Source organism: Sphaerodactylus townsendi, linkage group LG01, assembly GCF_021028975.2.
Source record: "Sphaerodactylus townsendi isolate TG3544 linkage group LG01, MPM_Stown_v2.3, whole genome shotgun sequence".
NCBI lineage: Eukaryota > Metazoa > Chordata > Lepidosauria > Squamata > Sphaerodactylidae > Sphaerodactylus > Sphaerodactylus townsendi.
Window position 1 is genome coordinate 86,173,902 of NC_059425.1, and position 23,829 is coordinate 86,197,730.

At 41.7% G+C, this 23,829-nt stretch overlaps 1 protein-coding gene across 2 annotated transcripts in view; it reads left to right on the forward strand.

The window, feature by feature from the left end:
- The window catches only part of PCNX2 (pecanex 2), a 163,090-nt gene that overhangs the window by 32,171 nt on the left and 107,090 nt on the right, over positions 1-23,829 (forward strand). The window contains exons 9-14 of one of the 2 annotated variants that reach the window (XM_048486072.1): positions 378-513; positions 1,917-2,059; positions 2,843-2,996; positions 3,099-3,131; positions 9,728-9,899; positions 21,642-21,752. In XM_048486072.1, the coding sequence (XP_048342029.1) occupies positions 378-513; positions 1,917-2,059; positions 2,843-2,996; positions 3,099-3,131; positions 9,728-9,899; positions 21,642-21,752 (749 nt within the window). The remainder of the gene's footprint in view (positions 1-377; positions 514-1,916; positions 2,060-2,842; positions 2,997-3,098; positions 3,132-9,727; positions 9,900-21,641; positions 21,753-23,829) is intronic. The other variant, XM_048486079.1, reaches the window with a different exon arrangement.

Consider the following 23,829-nt stretch of genomic DNA (forward strand, 5'->3'; position numbering starts at 1 on the left):
GTAGATAAATTGGTGTTGGATGGAGCTGGCATCATGTTGTGCCTTCTGAAAGAACAGGAAATGGTAATCTCCGTACTGTTTTGTGTTATTTTGTTTTTGAGTTTTGCTCTGGACCTACATGGCTATCTGCAGCCTCTCTCAATTGTTTATGCATCAGTAAGACTAGCTAAGCTTTCTGGAGTTATCTAAAAGGACTGATCCCGTGATGTGATAGAACTGGGAACCATTTGGGATATTGGAAGTACAAGTAATAGAAATTTGGGCTAGTCCCTTGAGGGCTTTAGGTTCTGCAGCCATCCCATGAAGCCCCCTAGCTTTCTTCATGCATTGAAAAGTCACTCACTAAATGAATTTATTCCTTTTTCTCTTTCACACAGTGAAACCCATTTCAGCTCCTCTAGTACAACTACCTCAGAGAGCCAAGAAGCATCATCTGGTGATCATGGGCCAAGTGCACTACAACAGCAGCTCTTATTGATGGTAGCACGAAGAACCCTTTCTGAAACTCCACGGGTACTGTGTAATACCTCAGTCCTGTATATTTCATTAAATGTAAATCCACATTATTTCTGGGAGGAAGATTTTAAAATAGTTTTCTTCTATTGATTTATTCATTATTGCTCTGATTGGAGATTTGTTTAAAGATGATTAAGCTCCCAATTCAAGGGAAAAATATGAAATATTAAGTTATTTCAAGACATTTGATTACTTGCGTGCTGAGTTAGTCAGGAAATGCAGACATATAAATACTTATAAATAGTAATAACACTTTTAAATTACATGATTGAAAGGACCCACAGGTTGCAGAGGAAGAAGGGAGTGCCAACATTCCTTCATCTTGTTCCCTCATGTTCAGCTTATTAACATATCTCATGAGCATCTCCTGATGAAGACCTGTTTTGGATTGAAATGTGTACAGGGACTGTCTGCTTTTGACTAACATATGTACTGTATGTTATTTTCTGCTTCAGGCTTTATGAATTGGCAGGTTTCCATTTTTAAGAATCTGGTTGTATAGGAATTCATTTTGAATGATGGCTGAGAATACATGGGTCATGTTGCAACCCAGATATTAAACTTAGAAATGTATAACATTAGCCACTGGAATTAGCAGATAATATGGAATCTCAGGATTCTCAAGATGTGATATAAATAATAGTAATCTGGTCTTCTGACAGATTACAGTTGGAGAACACATTCTGTAATATTTCAGCTGGGTATAGCCACCCACAGGCCCTTCCTGTTCTGGCAGATTCTGTGACATAATAGCTTATATGTATGCAGCTTCATAGAAATCTTTCCAAATGTGCTGTCACAGAGACAAATATTATGTCAACAGGTGGCCACAGCTGCCATGGAGAAAATTAGCTGTGCAGCCTGTAACTTTCAGTGGAAACAGGTACAGCATGTGAAGTTTCTAAATGGAAATTTACCTAATTTTCCACTGGTGATAATTTTAAATTAGGAAATACGTTTTTAGTTGGTAGTATAAGAAGTCAATTGATCATTTAATAATTATTTTTAAAAAATTGAGAATGGGGCTCAAAAGCAGTTTTTTCCCAAGAAGCAAGTCAATGAACATTTTCTAGCATCCTCAGATCTTCCTCTAGTTGTAGCTATGGTTTTGCTAGATCAAAATTATAGGTAAACATATTCAGGATGAAGAGAATTATATTGTTTATATGTATTATAAATGGGTTGTGACGTAGCTCATAATTACAATGAAACTGGCTTCGTTTCTACATCAAAGAAAATAAAGGCTACTCTATTTGAAGTGACAAAATGAACTTTGCAAAAAAAACTTTTCGTTAGATAGTTCTTAGCCTATATTTATTGTAAATGAAGTTGTGTAGCATTTTCTGTGACAACACAGTTTTATGAAATCAATTCTATTCATCTTTGCTTTTATTTTGAAGCATCTTAGTGAAGACCTTGAAGATTCCTCATGTTCATCAGCACAAAGAAAAATTAATAGACAGTTTTACAAATTTATTATATTTCCTGGCAAATGGATAAAAATCTGGTATGATCGACTTACTTTGTTGGCACTGTTAGATAGGTAAGCTTTTTAAAATATCTATCCTATGCACTGAATTTATGAAGTTCATTTGTTTCTCAGACCAGCACAGACCTACTAAATCTTATTATGAGCACAAGAGACGTTAGTAGGAGAGGCTCAATTTTAAATTTATAACAAATTGAGGAATAATTATTGTGATTTGTTATATCACCAAAAGCCTGCTTTATGACAAACTGTCAATAAGGATATTAGCAGACAAATCAAAAAGTTTGTCACAATTTTATTTTGGCATGCACACACTTAAATACTTGTGTTTGTAGTTGCACACTGTAAACTACTCATAACGATGGCCTGCTGCACTCTCATACAGATCATGTTGGGGTTTGTGTGTGGTGGGGCGGATGTCTTGTGTTTGAATGTGATGTCACTTCAGTCATGGTGTAAATTCTGATTCCCATCTGTGTCTTTTCCCTTCTGCCAGTCTCAGCAAGTGCATTTCTGCTCATATAAGCTTTAGTATCAGAAATGGGCTTTGCTGGGTAAAAATTGTGTGAGGAGAGCAGGGAGGCTATGGGAATATACTGAACAGGCGCACTTCAGAACCTCAGTGTATATATGATCCTGTGTTTTGGTGTATCTGAGTGAAATCCAGAGAAATTTAAGACCATGAAGTTCTACATAAACCAGTGGGACTTAAATGAAATGTTATAGTCTCAGGTTCCATAGTTTAATTTCTCCTATGTTTCAAAATACTGGAAAGCAAGTCTTATACACACCGTTCACTTTCCCTGTTTGAAAAACAATCCTGTTTTATTCCTACAGAACAGAAGATATCAAGGAGAATGTTTTGGCTATTCTACTAGTAATCCTTGTTTCTTTTCTTGGCTTTTTAATTATGAACCAAGGTTTTTGTAAAGATATTTGGGTCCTCCTTTTCTGTATTATCATGGCAAGTTGTCAGTATTCCCTTCTAAAGGTAAAACCAAATATTATAGTGCATACATATATTTCATATTTATTTTGAATCTCATAGAGAACTTCTGCACAGATGTAAACTCCTGTCTGATTTTGTTTTTAGAGTGTTCAGCCCGATCCTGCTTCACCAATACATGTAAGTTATAAGAAACAAAAAGCTTTTGTTATCCATTTCTCTTGATGTGTAGGTTATTCATGTGGATAAATGATTGAAAAATATTAAAATAAGCCATCTTTTGTGAATTGTAGCTCAATATTTTCAGTAGTTTAAAGCCATAACATTTCATGAGAATACTATGCTGCTCTTCCATCCAAATAGGATACCCAAGGCAGCAAACAATACAACGTTTCAACTTTAAAACATAAAGACATTAAAATATGCGTATGTAAACCATTTAAGCAATTCAATAAAACACATATGCACACATAACAAATAGCCAGAGAGGAGATTCAATAACAGTAAGTTGGAAAACACAATGAAATGTGAATGAAACACAAAATACACCCCTAACTAAATAGCATGGCATTTGTCTACTCCTTAATAAATTAATTGGTTTTTCTCTGATTTTCTGTTTTTTTATGAGTAATCTTTTTAGCATAACTAAGGAGTCAACAGTGGATACTTATAACATATTCTTGGAACATGTTGATTAAGTTGTATCAAACTTGCATGGGATCTTCAAATTGTGATGGTAGTGAGGAAATCCTGATATTCCATTCCCAGTTGTCCTAGTTTGGTTGCTGATATTACTTAGAAGTGTTTAAAAGAGAAGTATGATTTGAGCATTTATTCTCTTTCCACATTGTGGGTAATGTTTTAAACAGCAATTCACACATCTTTTCTAATGGGAATATATATGCTAGAATAATACATGTTAGAAGGGAATCTAGAAATCACATATCTCTCCACACATGAGATGGATGAGTCACAGCTTGAAATGTTAACTAGATGTATGAGAAGAGGATTTGTGCAGATCACTTTCAATCTCTCTCTTGTTAATTTTTAAGTATTACCCATAGAAACAGGATGGCCACTATTGCACAGATTACATAACTAGGATTTCCTTTAAAATGTTTACCGTGCAGAATTGTAGCCTGATGCTAGATTCAGAAATAAATATTTGTTTGAAAATGATGCAGAACAGAATAATTTTAATATGAGAAATAATACCTGGAAAATTCATTGTTGTGCCCTGTTTATATATCACTGAAGGTTACATCCTCCATACAAAATCCAATGTGCTTTTTGATGCCTACAAAGTACGAATATTTAGTCTATCTGAATATTTAGACATGTATTCCATGTGTTACCAAATGATTTAGCTCTAATACTGGGTAGCTGCCTGCGAGCACAACTTTTCCACCTCCGCTGAGAGCCTAAATAATAGCACTGGGTATAATCTTTAGTTATACATACCATCTATGTGATCCCTCCAGAGATAGGTTTTTGTTTTCATAATCGCTCAGTGTATAGTCCCTGAAATAGTGTATTTACCTGCTTAATCCTGCGACCCTAGGATTTGGCGTTATATCAAAAAATCTTCACTTTGTTACCTTTGTTACATACATTGCATTTTATTTGAATTTATTTCAATTTTTTTAAAAAAAATTCTAAAATCAGTGCCTTCAATATACTCTTTTCTGGAGCTATTCCACAAATGGCTGGAGATTGTAGTCTGGTTTTGATTGGAGGGTGAGCTGGAATGAATGCTGTCAGTACTTACTATTTTAAATTATTCCATTAGATCCATTGTGATAAGCATGTACAAAATAGAGTTTTGGCAGCTATGAAACATGTGAAGCTTCCTTGTCCTAAATCTAGGCATTCCAATATTGTTTACTCTGAGTAGTACCAATTCCTCAAGGTTTTTCCAAGAGGTCTTTTCCTGTCCTGCTCTCTAACATGTTAGAGATTTGTGAAATCTTCTGCATGTGTGCTCTTGAACTTTTATGAGGGTCTTTGGAAAATCTCCTTATGTACAGGCTTTTGCTGCACACCAATGTGATAGACTCAGAATTCAAACCCACAGCTACTCAGGCTCAAACCTAATGAGATTGTGTGGTGTAATTTGTTTATTTAAAATATTTATTAGCTACCTTTCTTCCCTAAAGGAAGACTGCCTAAAGGAAAATGTCTAATTTATGAAAACTGGAATGAGTAGATTTTATTTATCAGGCCGAATTCCCACTGGAAAATTTGCATGCAGATCCAAACCTGTTTGTTGTGAAACTGTATCCTCTTCATCGGAGTTTCTCCCTCCCCACTGCAGCGAGCACACAGCAGACACATCTGGTTCCAGAACTCTTAGCAATCTCCACTACCAGGCAATCTAATTTTGCCAGCCTCTCCTGATTGGCTGGCGTGCCTTGATGGGCGGGACCTTTTTCCCTGTAGAAACATACCTTGTTGGGGCAGGACCGTAAAAAAGCTAACATTTTTAAGTTTAACGTTTAACTGTGTGAACATTTAAAGATTCAGCAGTTACACGGTTAACGTCCTTCCATGTCCCCTTCTGCTCTCGCTCGCTGATTGCAAAAGCAAAAACGAAACCCAGGAAAGGCTGGCTGGGCACGCATCGCTTCAGTGCCGGCAGAGCGCTGATTGGTTGCCCGATTTTGTGTCATGGTCCATGGCGGGAAACAAGTCAGGGTTTCAGCCCTTGTCCCTCCCCTCGGATGAGCTCTGAACCGTGCCAATGGGGAGGTCGTCCCTGAAACCTGCTTAGTTTGTGTCCTGAAACCTGACTAAGAAGGTCGTGGGGATTCGACCTCAGTTTCATTCCATGGTTGTAGCTGATACTAACATTAATCTTGAATTTCACTGTGTGTTTTTTTTCACTATATTTGTTTTTTTTCTGAAATCCCCTTCCCCAGCACAAAGTATATGGAATTCCTCAGATAATCAGAGTTTAAAGGCATTTCATGTTTGGATGCAAAGTGAGCACTGCCATTAAATAGCATATTCGTTTGTAGTTCCACTCATTGTTATGTGTGATGTTTCCAGTGATTTTTAAGAACTTGATATTCAGACCTCTCTAAAGAGGTAATTTTCTCAGCGCTAAATAAAAATTCTATTCGTCAGTTCAGTTGTATATAATGACATGAATGGTAATCAAATCTGTTGTTTGGGCAGACAGCAATAATGTGGTCACATTTGTTTTAAAATGAGAAGAAATTGGTTTAATCAAAATTGTATTATAAAAACATCAAAGCTTGATTTGCTGCTAGTATCAGAAACAAAGAACATAATGATTTTTAATGAAAGCATTTTTCATGTACACTATTGAGACGCAAGGTTTAGTAACTGAAGCAAAGTTTCTCAGGAATACTAAATTTTATTTGTTTTATAAAGTGCTATTGCAAAATAAAACATTGACTATGTGATTTTTTTTATCCTGATATCTTTTTAACATGAGCGTTCTTTATAACTGTAGTTTTTAACCATAGGAAAAATATAGTTAAGTAAAGATATTCAGAGTTGTGCACAGTATAGAGAGCTGACACAGAGTCCCCCCCCCCCCTCCAGAGGTGGAGCAAGAGGAAACTGTGCCCAGGGCGTGCGCGCGCCCTGTGCCCCTGCTGTGGCGTTGCCCACCCCGGAACGCACCTGCCTTGCCCTGTGATGGCCCGGCCACGCCTCTGCCACTGCTCTGCCCAGGGTGTCATGCCCCCCTGCCTTATGGGCGCTGTGCCACTGCCCCCCTCATCCCACTAGTTAAATTTGGGATCACTGAATGAAGTTTGAGGAGGGACCATGTCTCAGTATCAACTTGACATGCAGACAGTAGGTCCCAGGTTCAATCTCTGGCATCCAGAGGTGGAGCTATAATGGGGCGCACTGGGAACAAGTGCCCCAGGTGGCCGCTGTTGGGCACACGTTGGAGGCAGGTCCGTGCTGAAGCTGAGGCAAGGCCGATGGGCTCGGGGGAAGTTAGGCTGAGCTGGGCAGCTCAGAGGCGCAGGTGGCCGTGCACCCGTCCCTCGTCTCCACGTCCACACGGGCTGGTGGGGGGGGTGCCTGCGAAGGTGGGGGGGGTGCCTGCAAGCAGAGTCAGGGGCTTCCAAGCTGGCTAGTTTGGACCGACCTCCCCCAAGGGCACCGGTCTTGCCTCAATCTTGGCGTGGGCCTGTCAGGCCTGCCAGTGAGGCTGCTTGCCGGGCTTGGCTGAGCAGAGCTGTGAATCTCCAGATGGGATGCAGCGATCATGCTGCCTGGTTGGGGCATGCCATGGGCTGGAGGGAGGCCGCCACCACTGCTGCCTTTTCATGCAGGTCAGTTGGCCTCCAGGCTCCAGGGAAGGCTGCCCGATCTCCTGTCAGCTAGCCAGAGGGGGGGCACTTTTCCAGGTGGTTCATCCTCTGGTGGGAAAAGTTTCATGTGGTTGGACTCCTGCCAACTTTCTGTTCATTTGTACATTTGTGGTCTTCATAGTTAAAGTTAGGGAACAGTGGGATAACAGAGGAATTCTATTGTCAGTTATTCTTAGATCTTAAGGTAATAGCCAGAATGCTATATTTTAAAGGTCACAGTTTGGAACATATGCCCATAATTTTGAAATGAAGACTCAGGACCTTTTCTTTCATGACCTTTTATTTATTTATTTATTTATTTATTTATTTATTTATTTATTTATTTATTTATTTATTTATTTATTTATTTATTTATTTATTTATTTATTTATTTATTAGTTATCGTATTTATATACCGCCCCATCCCCTGAGGGCTCTGGGCGGTGAACAACAGAATGATGTTACATAAATAATCGTAACAATAAATAGGTAATATAAAATACAGCGTCATTAAAACATAAAACATAAAATTACAGCATACCACTTGGCGTCCAGTATAAACTATAAATAAAACCCCTCCCAGAGAGGGGGACAGCAGGTCTAGGTGTCACAACTCCCCAGATGTTAAAAAGGGAGCGACTCCCCAGATGTTAAAAAGGGAACAACAAAGAGGGCGCTCACCCTCAACAGCTGGCCCTCCCAAAAGCCGGGTGGAACAACTCGGTCTTACAGGCCCTGTGGAACTCTCCAAGATCCCGCAGGGCCCGGACAGTTGGAGGAAGAGTGTTCCACCAGGCAGGGGCCAGGGCCGTAAAAGCCCTGGCCCGGGTAGAGGCCAGCCGTGTCATTGAGGGGCCGGGAACCACCAGTAAATTGGCCTCTGCCGAAAGCAGAGGCCGTGTAGGGACATATGGGGTAAGGCGGTCCCAAAGGTACCAGGGCCCCAGGCCGCACAAGGCCTTGAAGGTTAACACCCATACCTTGTGGATGATTCGGAATTCCACTGGGAGCCAGTGCAGCTGGCGTAATACAGGCTGAATATGGTCACAGTAGGCACCTCCTGTAAGTAAACGCGCTGCTGCATGCTGGACCAGCTTTAACTTCCAAATCAAGCCCAAGGGCAGGCCAGCGTAGAGCAAATTACAATAGTCTATTTTAGCATTAAGAACATAAGAACATAAGAACTAGCCTGCTGGATCAGACCAGAGTCCATCTAGTCCAGCACTCTGCTACTCGCAGTGGCCCACCAGGTGCCTTTGGGAGCTCACGTGCAGGATGTGAAAGCAATGGCCTGCTGCTGCTGCTGCTCCTGAGCACCTGGTCTGCTAAGGCATTTGCAATCTGAGATCAAGGAGGATCAAGATTGGTAGCGATAGATCGACTTCTCCTCCATAAATCTGTCCAAGCCCTTTTTAAAGCTATCCAAGTTAGTGGCCATCCGCCATCACCACCTGGCAGCATATTCCAAACACCAATCACACGTTGCATGAAGAAGTGTTTCTTTTTATTAGTCCTAATTCTTCCCCCCAGCATTTTCAATGGTTCCCCCCTGGTTCTAGTATTGTGAGAAAGAGAGAAACATTTCTCTCTGTCAACATTTTCTACCCCATGCATAATTTTATAGACTTCAATCATATCCCCCCTCAGACGTCTCCTCTCCATTTTTGGAGCTGCTGCATTATGCCTTCTTGGGGTATTGTAAAACAACCTTGCATAGGTAAACTAGTGTAGTTTCTGGTAGTTGTATCAGCATTGGTGTAGGCAACATGAGTTCCTCGCATGTGGCCTAAAACTTCTTTCATTACTAAGTAGCACTTGAACAAATTATTTGTGCCACCAAAGATGACATCATAAGAAGTCTTCAGTATTTCCTGAGGCACAGGTGTAGCTCCTGAAAGGAATAAGTGGCATTATCAGGAATGAACTGGGAAGTTAAAATAGCCTGGAAACAAGCCAGTTGCCCTTGTGGGTAATAGAACCCAGGGTAGTATTGGCCACTCAGCATTGGGAGTTAGCTTATCCATTGTTTCATCTTTCAAACTGACAGCAGTACAGGAAACAATAGATGAGCAGACACTGATGTTTGCTTCTGATGTCTTTGAATAACTGTTGAAGTTGAGGGGGTTTGCCTATGTATCCAAGTGACCAACAATGGCCCTCTAGGGCAGTGGCCCACCAAGAATTTTCCCTGCAAGTTAAAAGGCCAATCCACCTCTGGGCATTATTCAATCATATCATCATTAATATTGGATGTAATAGAAAAGTACTGGTTATATTTATTAAGATTTTGGAATTACTGTGATTATAATGTATTGCTTATTCAGCAATATTGCAAATATTGTTCTTTCTAGTCTTAATACTTAGTGCTGTCTGTTTTTTTTTACACGCGAGAAGGTATCATGCCAACTTTAAATAAATATATATGTGTTTTTTGTTTTTTAGGGACACAACCAGATCATAACTTATAGCAGGCCTGTGTATTTTTGTATACTCTGTGGTCTCATTTTGTTGCTAGATGCTGGATCTAAACATAAAACTCCATCAATTTATACAGTGTATGGCCTGAAGATTTTCTCTCCTGGATCACTTCAAGCAGCCAGAGATCATGCAATAGGTGAGATAAAATAGTCAAAAAAATTAACCATGGACAATTTGTCCCTCCAATTGTACCAAGCCATTGAGTCTTGGCCCTTTTATCTCTGAGAAATGTGGAAGTGGTGAGGAATAAGCTTTAAATGTTAGGATTAGTTTTATATGTGCTCCACTCACCCAGGCATTCATAGCCCCTGCTCCATGGATGCTGGTTTAGGAATCATTACTGTTGGATTTTTTTTTCATAATCTCTGACATTTTCAAAATGCCATTTAACAATTTTAGTATTGATTTTTTAAAAGAATCTGAAGTGTTAACTATTAAATAAATGTGCCTATTATATTTTGCTCTTTAAACATCACTTTCCCTTTTCTCAAGCTAGCCCTCTGTCCCCTCCCCTCCATCCTGTGCCATTCCAAATATATGTTTGTAAGAGTTATCTGCTTTATTTCCATTTGAGTTTCCAAAACTTTGTTTGTAAGATCAAACATAGGAAAGGGATGAAGTGAGTGAGGGAGAGCTGAAGTAGAAAAGGTAGATGAGGAACAGTTTTAGCAACTACTCCCTGTAGTATTTCTTTTCTGTGTCTACTAAGTGCTGTCAGGTCACTTCCGACTTATGGCAACCTTATGAAATAATGTCCTCCAGAATATCCTATCATGAACAGCCTTGCTTAGGTCTTGTAAACTGAGGGCTGTGACTTCCTTTATAGAGTCAATTCATCTCGTGTTGCATCTTCCTCTTTTCCTTCTGCCTTCAACATTTCCTATTGTTGTTGTCTTTTTCAGTGAGTCTTGACTGATAATGTGATCAATATACAAAAGCCTCAGTTTGGTCTTTTTAGCTTTTAGGAAGAGTTCAACTTGATTTGATCTAGAACCCACTTATTTGTCTTTTGGTGGTTCACAATATGCATAGAACTCTCCTTCAACACTACATTCCAAATGAATCAAATTTGTTCCTGCCAGCTTACTTCATTGAACAACTTTCACACCCATACATAGTAACGGGGAATACTATGGCATGAATTACCTTGATCTTGGTTTCCAATGTCACATCTTTACACTTAAGAATCTTTTTTAGTTAACTTCATGATTGACCTTCCCAGTCTCAATCTCCTTATCTCTTGGTTACATGATTGAGCCAAGGAATAGAAAATCCATAATGATTTCAGTTTCTCCATTGTCAGCCTTAACATTGACTGATTCCCCTGGAGTCATTACTTTTGTCTTCATGATGTTCAGCTATAACCCTGCTTTAGCATTTTCTGCTTTAACCTTCATAGTCCTCGTTTCAAGCCTTCACTGTTTTCTGCCAGTAAAATAGTGTTATCTACATATCTCAAATATAAGTGAAGTATGCTTTTTGTTTAATCTAAACTAGGAGAACAGGTTGCTATAGAGACTATGGGAATGTAAACAGATTACGTTACAGCTCTGTGTATACTTTAATACCACTGCTAGATGTTTTAAAAGAGATTAAAGAGGCTATTTTTCCTTTTTTTCTGGAGTCTTTTCATTATGAAAACTACTACAAAAAATTCTCTGATACAATGCCTGAAAAACCAGTAACATCTGAAATGATGAAAATAATTAAAAATATTTTAACCAATTAACAAGTAAATGGGAGTCATTTAAGAAGAAAATAGAGGAGAGCTACCAAATTAGATCAAACATTTTTAAAAAATGGAATAGCAGATGTCTGAAGATGTTAAGAAATTGAGAGGCTCTATAAATCAAATATCTGAAGAAATGAAACAAACTAATTACAAAGGAGCCTTCCTCTTCCTCTTTGTAATGTGTTTTTATGTACTTTTTGTGTACTTTTTCTGTTTGGGTTTTGTTTTGTTTTTTCTTCATGTAAGCCTTCAAAATATTAATAAAAACATTACTCCTCCTTCTCCCAAAAAGAGAATGCACATTTAAGAGTAGTTGTTGATTTTTCCAGTTTCCAGGGTGGCATGAGCCATTGCTTCAATGAGCAAAGTTGTTGAGGTAGAGCATAGGGAGTCCTTCTGTTAAGCACAGGCTGCTTCATCCAAACTGGAGGTGGTGGGCTATGGCATTGATGTGGCACCACCCTGCCACTCCCATTGAGGCTTCCTGGCAGCGTGGGGAGGCTCAAAAAGTGCAAAAGCCTCCCTGCTGCCAAGATGCCTCTATGTGTCACAATGGACTTAACACCAACCCAAAAACTGGCTTAAGTCCAGACTGCAGCCCACCAGTGTAACACTAATATCAGCTATTACAAAAGGAATCTGTAAGGTCAGGGAAGAGATACCAATGTTGTATTACTGTTTGGTAATGGAAAGTGCTGTCATGTCTCAGCCAACATATGGTGACCCTATAACGTTTTAAGGCAAGAGAGATTCAGAGATGGTTTGTCATTGCCCTTCTTCACGTGGACTGAGAAAGCCAAGGTCACTCAGCAGCCAAGGTCACTCAGCAGACTTCATGTGGAGGAGTGGGGAATTGAACTCACTTTTCCAGATTTTCTGCTGCTCTTAACCGCTACACTACACTTCCTCTAAAAACCATCACTGTACATGTAGGAGTACCTGATCCAGTCAAAGGATTCTATCAGAATGACTGTGGATTATTTGCAAGTTCTAGGACACAAAAGACCATTGTATGTTTTTATTTATTTATATTTTATTTAACATATACTGCCCTTCCTCTCACAGGCTCAGGATGACTTCCAGCATATTATAAACAATAAACAACATAAATTAAATTACAATTAAAATATCAAATGGTGACTAACCCATTCTCCTTAAGTATACTAAAATCCTGAACCATAAAACATCTAGTAGGAACAGACTGCAAACCCAGAAAAAGGAGGAGTAAAGGGGAGAGAGGTCAATTGAATGATGGAAACCATACCTTCCTCAACTATATGACTGGTGGAACAGCTCTGTCTTACAGGCCCTGTGGAATTGCATCAAGTCCTGCAGGACCCTAGTCAAACCAGACAGAGCATTCCACTAGGTTGAATCCAGGGCCAGCTGGACACCTTTTGGACTACCTGTAGATTGTTGCTCACTGATCACAGAGACTGTTGGGAGAAGAGATGTGATTTACTTTAGGAGTGGACTTTTTGTTGGGTCCCAAACAACAAACTTTTAAAATAAAAACCAGAAACAAAAATATGGTTTATCCTGACAGTGACTTTCTAGCAGCCTTAGAAAGCTATTTTTCCCTTTGGAAATTGTGGTAGTAAATATTAGGGTAGTTTGTTGGAAATTGCTGTTAGGTTGTTGGATAACCTTCCTAAGATAACAGCACAGTATTTTTGCATGAAATACTTAAGGCTTGGATCGGAGAATGCCATAAATCAGGCGAGCTAAGTGGTCTGTCCTGTTACTATTAGTGGCATGGACTATTAGTTACTATTAGTGGCATGGACTGAATTTGTGGTGTTACTTCCGACTGTAGCTAATTATTTAGTGAAGGAAAACTGGATCACTTATTTTGGTTAGCTTTTTTATTAGAGTTTGCTTTTGCTTTCATCAGTTTTTCTTTGCTTATGTTTGTATTCTTGTCAAAGGTAATAAATAATTCAGACGGAATCCTAAATGGCTCCTGGGAGAAAAAGATGAAAGGAGGATATACAGCAGCTACAATAAAATGTGCTAATTTTGACTCCCCTTTAAGAGATTCTTCAGAAAGCCTGAGTTTGGGGGAAAACAAGATATCCTCATTTTGAATTTTTAAAAAATAGGTGCAACAAGCTGCCTTTGTTAGTTTTCCCATTTCTCAAGCACTAAAGTTGCAAAACAAAGTAGTGGATTTTTAAAAAAGAACTTTATCTTATTTTTCACAGAGCCAGGAGCATGTGCTATGTTTTCTCCTGAGTATGACTAAAACTCCTCTTGAATCTGAGAATAATTTCCTTCTTTTTATCTGCCTTCCCGGAGGAAAGGAGGAAATGTATCAGAACATCCAGCGGGAGTCTCTGCTCCTTCTTCATTAAAGATTCTTGAAGCAGCACAGATGAAGCAAGAGCGGGAGGGTGAATGGGACAGAAGATGATGGGGGATTTGGAAGGACCAAGCAAAACTTTTGAAACAGTGGTTGTAGTAATGACTACTCAAAGCTTTAGCACATGGGTAGTTTCAAAATTCAAAAAAGAGAGGTGGCAGCCTGAGTCAGGGACATAGACTTCTCAATTTCCTGAGTGGAGGGCAAAGTGCTACTATATCTGGTCCATGTCCATACTTAATAATCTATATTAAACTAGTAGGCCCAGCCACGCGTTGCTGTGGCAATTGTCCTTCTCATCACAGTCCGCAACCCACACAGATGTCCATGCAGGTCCAATGATCCCCAGCATAGCCTTTTGGGGTGGTCAAATGGAATCCCTCTTTCTCTTTCCAGTGCACATTGTTATATGGTGGTGTCTTGTTTTTTTAGTATAAGATAACCCTTCCCATTCCACAACGGAACTGTCCAGATTGTGAATCCCGTTGTCCATGAGGCTGGTTGAGACGCAGAGTCCTTGCTTGGGTAAGGCAGAACTGGGGCAAGCAGGCTATCCCAGTCAGGCAGCAGAGTCAGGGTGGTGAGGCGCTCAGATCGAGGCCAGCTCCCTGGATTCTTAAAGGGCCACGTGCAAAGAAGTGGAGCCGGTAGTGTTGGTTCGCCCCCACCCCGCGGATTTTCTTAGAAGAAAAAGGCAAACTCCAGCTCGCTTTTAGTAAAAGAGAGCTGTGGCGAATATGGGAGAGGAAGTGGGTAAGTGGTGGTTGGATGTGAGGGAGGGCCGAGTGAGGTGTGTGAGGATGAGCTGGATGTGTATGAAAGTATGTGTGTTATGTGGTAGCAGTGGGTGAGGCACAGAGAGTGAAAGTTACCTGCGTGTGAGGGGGGGGAACCCCACCTGGTGTCTCACACGGCAAAGTGTGTATGTGTTTCACTTCCAGTTGTATTACCTAACAGTGTTACCTATTTACTGTCTTCAATGCTCATCTCTGCCCATCTGCACGAACATTCTAAGCCCTCACACCAAGCCCTCAGGCCACAGACAGACAGGCTGCACGAACATTCTAAGGGTGACAGTTAAACACAGCCAGCTTCATGGCCTGGTGCGCCAGGAAAAAGACGTGTTACCTGGCTCAGGTATGGACTTTCAGTGGTTTGAAGGTCTGATTACCTGCCCGCAACAGGGAGGGACGTCCTGCGAACATTTGGGGGCGATCCGTCCAGCAGCTTCTGAGGGAGACCATCAGGGACAAACACACTGTTAGATTTTTATATATATAGATTATTTCAATATTAAATTATATTCTCAAAACCCATTGTGCCTTTAACAGTTAGTTGTTTGGGGTTTTTTTTTTTAAATCACTCTCAGTCGTCTGAATCTCAGTCAAAGAACGGTGGGACTCCACAGAAAGAGAACTTGTCATGAACTCCTTTATAGAGACAATTACAGGAAATATTTCTTTAGTATATGAAAGGAAATTTTTCCTCCCACTTCTTTCCTCCCTGGGAGGTAGGTTAGGCTGAGAGTGTGTACCTGGCCCAAGGTCACATAATGTGTTTCATGGCTAAGTGAACTGGAACTCTGGTCTCTCCAATCTTAAACCAAAACTCTACCAGCTTATATACTAGACTAGCAGGATGCCCGTGCTTCGCTACGGGGAGTTGAGAAAAGTGGAACGCAGAAATGCAAATACTCCACCCATAAGAAATGCAAAGAACTCCACCTGTAAGATGGTTGTGGCCAGTAATATTGTGGAGCGTCCTACTTAGGGCCTCAATACATAAGAACATAAGAACATAAGAACAAGCCAGCTGGATCAGACCAAAGTCCATCTAGTCCAGCTCTCTGCTACTCGCAGTGGCCCACCAGGTGCCTTTGGGAGCTCACATGTAGGATGTGAACGCAATGACCTTCTGCGGCTGTTGCTCCCGATCACCTGGTCTGTTAAGGCATTTGCAATCTCAGATCAAGGAGGATCAAGATTGGTAGCCATAAATCGACTTCTCCTCCATAAATCTGTCCAAGCCCCTTTTAAAGCTATCCAGGTTAGTGGCCATCACCACCTCCTGTGGCAGCATATTCCAAACACCAATCACACGTTGCGTGAAGAAGTGTTTCCTTTTATTAGTCCTAACTCTTCCCCCCAGCATTTTCAATGAATGCCCCCTGGTTCTAGTATTGTGAGAAAGAGAGAAAAATTTCTCTCTGTCAACATTTTCTACCCCATGCATAATTTTGTAGACTTCAATCATATCCCCCCTCAGCCCCCTCCTCTCCAAACTAAAGGAGTCTAAGCGCTGCAGCCTCTCCTCATAGGGAAGGTGCTCCAGATCCCTCAATCATCCTTGTTGCCCTTCTCTGCACTTTTTCTATCTCCTCAATATCAGCACGGAGATCGGCAACCAGAACTGGGACACAGCTACTCAAGTCGCGATGTCGCACCACAGCTTTCTTATATAAGGGACATGACAATCTTTGCAGTTTTATTCTCAATTCCTTTTCCTAATTATCCCCAGCATAGAGTTTGCCTTTTTCACAGCTGCCATGCATTGAGTTGACATTCCCATGGAACTATCAACTAAGACGCCTAAATCCCTTTCCTGGTCTGTGACTGATAGCACTGTGTGAGCCTCCTGTGTGAGCCATGGTGCAGTCTCCTAAATCCCTTTCCTGGTCTGTGACTGATAGCACTGTGTGAGCCTCCTGTGTGAGCCATGGTGCAGTCATGGTGCTGGAGTCCCGGTTTGAGGCTTACTGTCCTGTGGTAGACCTGTCCATACACATTGAATGTTAGCATGAAATTGCTCTCTTTCACTTGTCTGTTGTCCTGAGGGTGACATTCAGCATGCTCCCACACAGGTTGTGTGTGAATGTCGGGGTGACAGTGTGCATGCTTCAGCACAGCCTATGTGTTGAGGAGTGCTGTGTTAGAAGGCAGGTGGCGCAGCAGTGGAGCATGTTCTCCCTTTAGCGGTTTCAGCAGAAGGAACAGGTTCCTACGTGCTGAGGAGCATGGTGTTAGACAGGGTCCCTGTGAATCGCTACGTGTTGGTGATCACAGCATCTGCATGAATTTGTTGAGTCACCCTGTAGTGGCTGCAGCAGAAGGAACAGGTTGCTGTTGGATAGCAGGGCACCCATGATTTGCTACGTGTTGGTGAGAGCGATGTCTCTGGTACTCATGAGTAATATTCACAGATCCATGTATATAAATGTACAGTGTAATAATTCCTCACCCCTTCCATGCTCTTTATTGCTTCTTCATAGACAGTATTATCCACTGAGGATTGCCTCTTTTCTAATCTGTACAAAAAGAAACAAAACCAGTCCTGCTTCTCTTAGAAACTTGTTTAATTGCTACAAAGACAAACAGGGGAATAGTGTCTAGAATCTAGATCAAGGGAAGCTATAGTACCACTCTATTCTGTGTTGCTCAGACCTCACCTGGAGTACAATTCAATGCTGGATGCCACAATTCATGAAAGATAGTGACAAGCTAGAGCATGTCCAGAGGAAGGTGACCAAAATGGTAAAAGGTCTGAATTCCATGCCCTATAAGGAGAAGCTAAGGGAGCTGGGTATGTTTATTCTGGAGGAGAGGAGGTTAAGGGGTGACATGATAGCCATGTTCAAATATTTGAAGGTATGTCATGTTGAAGATGGTGCAAGCTTGTCTTTTGCTTCAGAGACTAGGACATGGAGTAATGGATTAAACTACAAGAAAAGAGATTCTACCTAAACATTAGGAAAAACTTCCTGACAGTAAAGGGCTGTTGCACAGTGGAATACTCTGCCTTAGAGGGTGGAGACTCCATCTTTGGAGGTTTTGAAACAGAGGCTGGATGGCCATCTGTCAGGAGTGCTTTAATTGTGTGTTCCTGCATGGCAGGTAGTTGGACTTGTGGTTTCTTCCAACTCTGTGATTCTATGACCTGGAGAACCTGATCGTTGCTGGTTCATGATGCTGCTTGGCTGTCTGAGGGCAGAGGGTGGAAGGGAGGGGTATTGCCTCCACCAGAAAATCTTGGAGGAGCTTGAACCCCACTGCTCCCACAATAGTTTACATGGCCATGGCTTAGATGGAAGGAAGGAAGAAGAGGACCAAGGGAACCCAATGTGTGTGCACACAGGATTACCTCCCTTCTAGTATGATTGCTCAGGGTGTTCCTGAAAATTAGAGGCTAAATCCTTTTGTCCAAGATTTTACATACAGAGCAGAAGGGCCTGGCGTAGTGGTTAAGATCAGGTGCATTCTAATCTGGAGAACCGGGTTTGATTCTCCGCTTTGCCACCCTGAGGCTGTTGGCGAGAGGCTTATCACAGGAGATTCAGATTAGCGTATGGCTGCACTCCAACCTGCACGCCAGCTGGGTGACCTTGGGCTAGTCACAGTTCTTCTGAACTCTCTCAGCCCCACCCACCTTATAATCTCCTTTCCCTTCCCCCCCCTTGAGGGGTAAAAATCCCCTTGGGGGTATAAATCTCCTCCTCCTCCTCCTCCTCCTCCTCCTCCTCCAGGTCCTTTAAATCTTTTGCCTTTTACTATAATGATAAGTGGCAGATGTGCCTCATATTAACGAAGGAATGCATCTTAGGCCCCTTCCGCACATTCAGAAAAGTGCACTTTCAATCCACTTTCACAATTGTTTGAAGGTGGATTTTGCTATTCCACACAGTAAAATCCGACTTCAAAGTGCACTGAAAGTAGATTGAAAGTGCATTATTCTGCATGTGCGGAAGGGGCCTTAGATACTTTCTAAGTAACTACATAGAAATTCAGATTTATGTTTGTTTAGATGGATAGTAGAAATGGAAGGTGATAATGCTTGCCATAAACACTGGTGTACTAAACCTGATCTCCTCCTACCCTACTTCAGAAATAGGTGACCAGTAGTGCCTATTTGCTCAGATGAGTTTCTTGGATTTTGCTTTGTTTTCCTTTTAGCTTGTTCACTTTGAAAGTTTCTTTGCAGTTTTCATGTCCTCATTCCTACTTTCCCTAACGTTAAGTCAATTGAATAAGCTTTTCTGCACATTTCTGTTTTTGCCAGTTAACTTTTCACTACTCACCCTAGTGATGTTATTTAGCACTATGTTCCAAATCCTGAAAACTATCTAAGTCAATCCATAGAGACAAGAGTATGGTGTGATGGAGCTGCCACATCATTCTTCTGTAAAGAGACCGAGGGACAATTTACACATTATAAAGTCTAAGTGGCAGACGTAGCTGCCACAAGGGTTTAGGATCAGACGTGTGCCTGGAGTTGTCTGCTGGTTACCCAGTTCCTAGGGACCCAATTTAGAACAAGTATTTTGCACATGGGAAAAAGAGGCTTCAGACTCCCCTCCCCGACTCTTGTAACATTTTCTTGACCCAAAGTACCTATGGGGAGCTACTGTTGTTCCTGCTCAGGAAAATGTCAACATGTATTGATGGCTACATGTAAGCTTCACTGGTGGAACAAATAGTGACTCCCAGAGATATTTCAGGCTGAAAAAACAGCATGAGCGGGAAGGGTTATGTTCCCTCTTCTCACACACTGTGGTTAAGGTCCAAATGAAGTCCCGAATGCCTGGAAATTGAACTCTCAGCACCAAATGGAAGCCATATATCTGTTGATGACAGGGAGCAGCAGTGGCGTAGGAGGTTAAGAGCTCGTGTATCTAATCTGGAGGAACCGGGTTTGATTCCCAGCTCTGCCGCCCTGAGAGGCTAATGGAGGCTTAACTTTGGGGAATTCATTATTAGCCTGTACACTCCAACACCGCCAGCTAGGTGACCTTAAGGCTGAGAATCTCAGCTTTTTCCAGACTCTCTCAGCCCACCACCTACACTCACAGGGTGTTGTTTGTTGTGAGGGGAAGAACCCAAGGAGTGTAAGCCCCTTTAGTCTCCTACCACAGGAGAGGGGGGATATAAATCAAACTCCTCCTCCTCCTCCCTCCTCGTCCTCCCTCCTCCTCCTCCTCCTCTTCTTCTTCTTCTTCTTCTTCTTCTTCTTCTTCTTCTTCTTCTTCTTCTTCTTCTTCTTCTTCTTCTTCTTCTTCTTCTTCTTCTTCTTCTTCTTCTTCTTCTTCTTCTTCTTCTTCTTCTTCTTCTTCTTCTTCTTCTTCTTCTTCTTCTTCTTCTACCTGTTTGCCCCATGTATTTTGCCTCCTATTAATTGGTCAGGGTGGCATAGCAGGAAGATTCTAATCTGAACTGGGTTTGATTCCCCACTCCTCCCCCTAAAGGGGAGAGGCTTATCTGGTGAACCAGATGTGTTTTTGCACTCCTACATTTCTGCTGGGTGACCTAGAACAGGGGTAGGGAACCTGCTGCTCTCCAGATGTTCAGGAACTACAATTCCCATCAGCCCCTACCAGCATGGCCAATTGGCCATGCTGACAAAAACTGATAAGAATTGCTGGTCCCTCAGGCTGTCTAGGCTTCTTCCAGCTAGTGACAGTTCCGGAACTCTCTCTAGGGGATTGCTAGAGTCCCTGTGTCAGGTGAGAAAGGTTTCTTTAGGCTTCTCTCTTGGCCAGGAATGTTACCTCCAGTATCTAGGAGGCTAGGCTTGCTCTAGTCCAGGGGTAGGGAACCTGCGGCTCTCCAGATGTTCAGGAACTACAATTCCCATCAGCCTCTACCAGCATGGCCAATTGGCCATGCTGATGGCATGATGAACTGATGGTCTGAGCATCTGAAGGCCTGATTCTCTAATACTGTGCAGGCTTGAAACATGGGTCCTGCTTCCAGCCAGCTGTCTCCCTACCTCTTTCAGCTGGTGCCCTTTCTCTCTCTCCCTCTGTTTTTTCCCATCTCATGCTTTCTTGTTCTTGCTCCTGAGCAAACCCTTTTTCCATCCACCCCGCCCTACCCTTTCTTCCTCAGAGCTGCAACACAGTTTCATGAAAGAATTTGAGAATATGAAAATGACATGGGGGTATTAAAAGTGCTTCTGTGGGTGCTTTGTGGGGGCTATGAACTGTGGGTGCAAGTGAGCAGAAGCATAGCTCCAAGGGAGCGGGGGGGTGCATGACACACCGGGAATGCGCCCCTGTGGGGATGTGGCAGGGGCATTCTGGGGCAGGACGGGGGCGGAGGACGTGCCAGTACACTGGGTGCTTTTCCCCTTTGCTACGCCTCTGCAAGTAAGAAAGGTCTGACATGCATCTAGGAGGCACAAAATTCCTATTGCACATCTGATACAAATCTATGTATCATACTTTTGGGAACACAAAGACTTCCTAATATGTAGACTGACTTGTAGCAAATATGTTGGGCAGTGTACAAAAAACAAGTTCAATATGATCTCTGGGCACTGGAAGAAATGGGCTTTAGTGTAGTTATAATTGTATCTTTATCAAATGGGGTCTTTGCTTCTAGCCTGTATCAAACATTGCAAATGTACCTGTTAACAACATCCATTTTTATTATATCTTTTTATGTGGTAGAACCTTATAAAACAAAATAGTAATGGGTTTTGTTGATCCTTTAATCCTCTTCATACTTTTTATATTAACATAAAATGTGTATACTGTAACAGTGGGAAGTCTTCCATCAAAAACATATTGGCCTTTTCCGCACATGCAGAATAATGCCTTTTCAATCCTCTTTCACAATTGTTTGCAAGTGGATTTTGCTATTCTGCACAGTTGCAAAATGCATTTAAAGTGGATTGAAAGGGCATTATTCTGCATGTGCGGAAGGGGCCATTGTATACCTTTCCTAAATGCCAGTTATTGAGACTTTCAGATGTAAAGAATAATCTCATTTTCTGTGTTTATTTAATTCCAGGATTTTTATATTGTTTTCCTGCTATTTCTCTTCTTGGTCTTTTTCCACAAATTAATACTTTCTGTATCTACCTCCTGGAACAAATAGATATGCTGCTATTTGGTGGCAGTGGTAAGTAATTTATTATAGCCCTGTAATGGCCAATCTGAAGAAAACATTAATCAAGCCAACTTTCTGTTGAGGTGACTAAGAAGTAACTGTGGACAAGATTCCTGTACCTTCAATAAATTTGTAGAAAAAGATATTTAGGCAGGTGCAACTTTTCCTGACAAGCTGGACCTGTCAAAGTTCCCTCGTCTGCTAAATGTGCACATTGAAAGCAAGAGCACTGATTTTTATTCATCCTTTTAAAATATATGACTTTATTACGAAAAATTGTGTTTACACACAAGTAGTGTCGTCTGATTAAGTAAGGGAGATCTCCCTTCTTCCTTCCACTTTTGAAAGCTAGCTCACCAACAACATCACAGGTAGATGTATGTGGAGGGCAGGTGATTTGGACCAAAAAGAATGCCTTCCTGTCACTTTAATGCTCTCTCCCTGCACTATGGTTGCAGTTCTATGGCTCCCCCCCTTCCCCTGAACATCATTTGAGATCTCTGTAGTCTCAGAATCTCAGCTGGTCTGGCCCTAAGCCTAATAGATATAACCAATTAGCTATTTTAAACTGTATGCATGGAACAAAATAAACACCGTATGCCTATAACAATATCTCTTCTTGGGAAAGGCAAAACATGCTGAAAATTACCTTGGCAGATGTTTCCTTTTGAATACATTTAGTGACACTGTAAAAATAAAATTGGTTCATAAGGCTCAGGAAAGTGGCAATGAGATATTTAGTCAGTTTTATATTGAATTTATTTTCAACTAAGTATATAATTAATAAGGCTGTCCTCCAGTTACAGCAAACACTGGAGGAGGAGACAGGTAATTTCTATAAGGAAATGAAGTTTCTATCTAGCATATTTGTGTCCTACCTCCGGTGAGCTCAGAGTGGCATACAGGGCTCTGCCTTTTCCACATTTTATTACTGTAAGGCAGGTTAGGGAGAGAGAGGGAAAGAGCTCCGGAGTAGATGTGACGATGGCCCATGACAACCTGTGCCCACCAATGTCATTTTAAATGAAACTTGAGCCATTTTAAAATTGCCACAAAGATCTAATCCTCATCAGATCAATGACCTGGCAGCCACAGGACATTGTCCCCCCCCCCAATCTTCTAAAATGCCAAAACAGCTCCCATAGCTGTTTTGACCCTTTAGAAGACCCTGAAAGGGGGGGGGGGAGGACACACAATCAACTGTTGCCACTTTGCTGCCAGCCCAATCACAGTGCAGCTCTCACAGCAATTTTTAAATGGCTAAATTCTACTTTGAAATACTGTCAGCAGCCAAGGGGTGATTCTGCACAGACCAAGTAAAATGGATTGAGGCCCCTTTTAAAAGCGTTTTGGGGGAGTTCCCACAGAACTTGACCCCGAAACGTTTCTAACCCATTTTAATGGCCAGAACCTGGGTTAAATGAAAATCACTAAGTTAGCAACATTTTTCCCGTAACCCAGGTTGCAGATGCTTATTACTTGCCTATGAGAAGTACAGCAAGCAGAAAGCATTCAATTCCCATCTCCTTCTGTCCACCATTATGGTGGATTCCCCAGGTGGCTGCCATTAGACTGGATCCTGTAATAGGCTGCTGCCATGCCATGCAAGTGGGGGGGGGGGATTCTCAGGTGGGAGATTCTCACAGCATTTCCATAAGAACCTTGCTGCCTCCTGCCTCCTGCCTGTTTGGCCCTTAGTCAAATGGTGGTACATAACAGATCTTCTTTTTAACCACTGTATCACGCTGCTCTCTGTATTCTCTTGAGTAGCTTAGTGTGGCCAAGTTTTTATGGCTGCAGATGAATCTGTTTTTCCATACTCTGCTTCCCATGATACACCTGAAGAGTAACTAATACAATTTTTAGTGTTAGTTTGGTCACCACAATTATCTCTTCAGAAATTGGTAGATACAACTTCGGTAGGTATATAGCGTGGGGTATAGATTTTTTTTAGGGGGGGGGGGGGGGGCCTCGGGGGTGAGGCCACACCCCCACCCGCCCCCAGGGCATGGCCATGCCCTCCCCAAGCCCGCCCTGGCCTAGCCGGCTTATAAAAGCAGCTCTCGAGGGTGGGGATTGCAGACTCCCA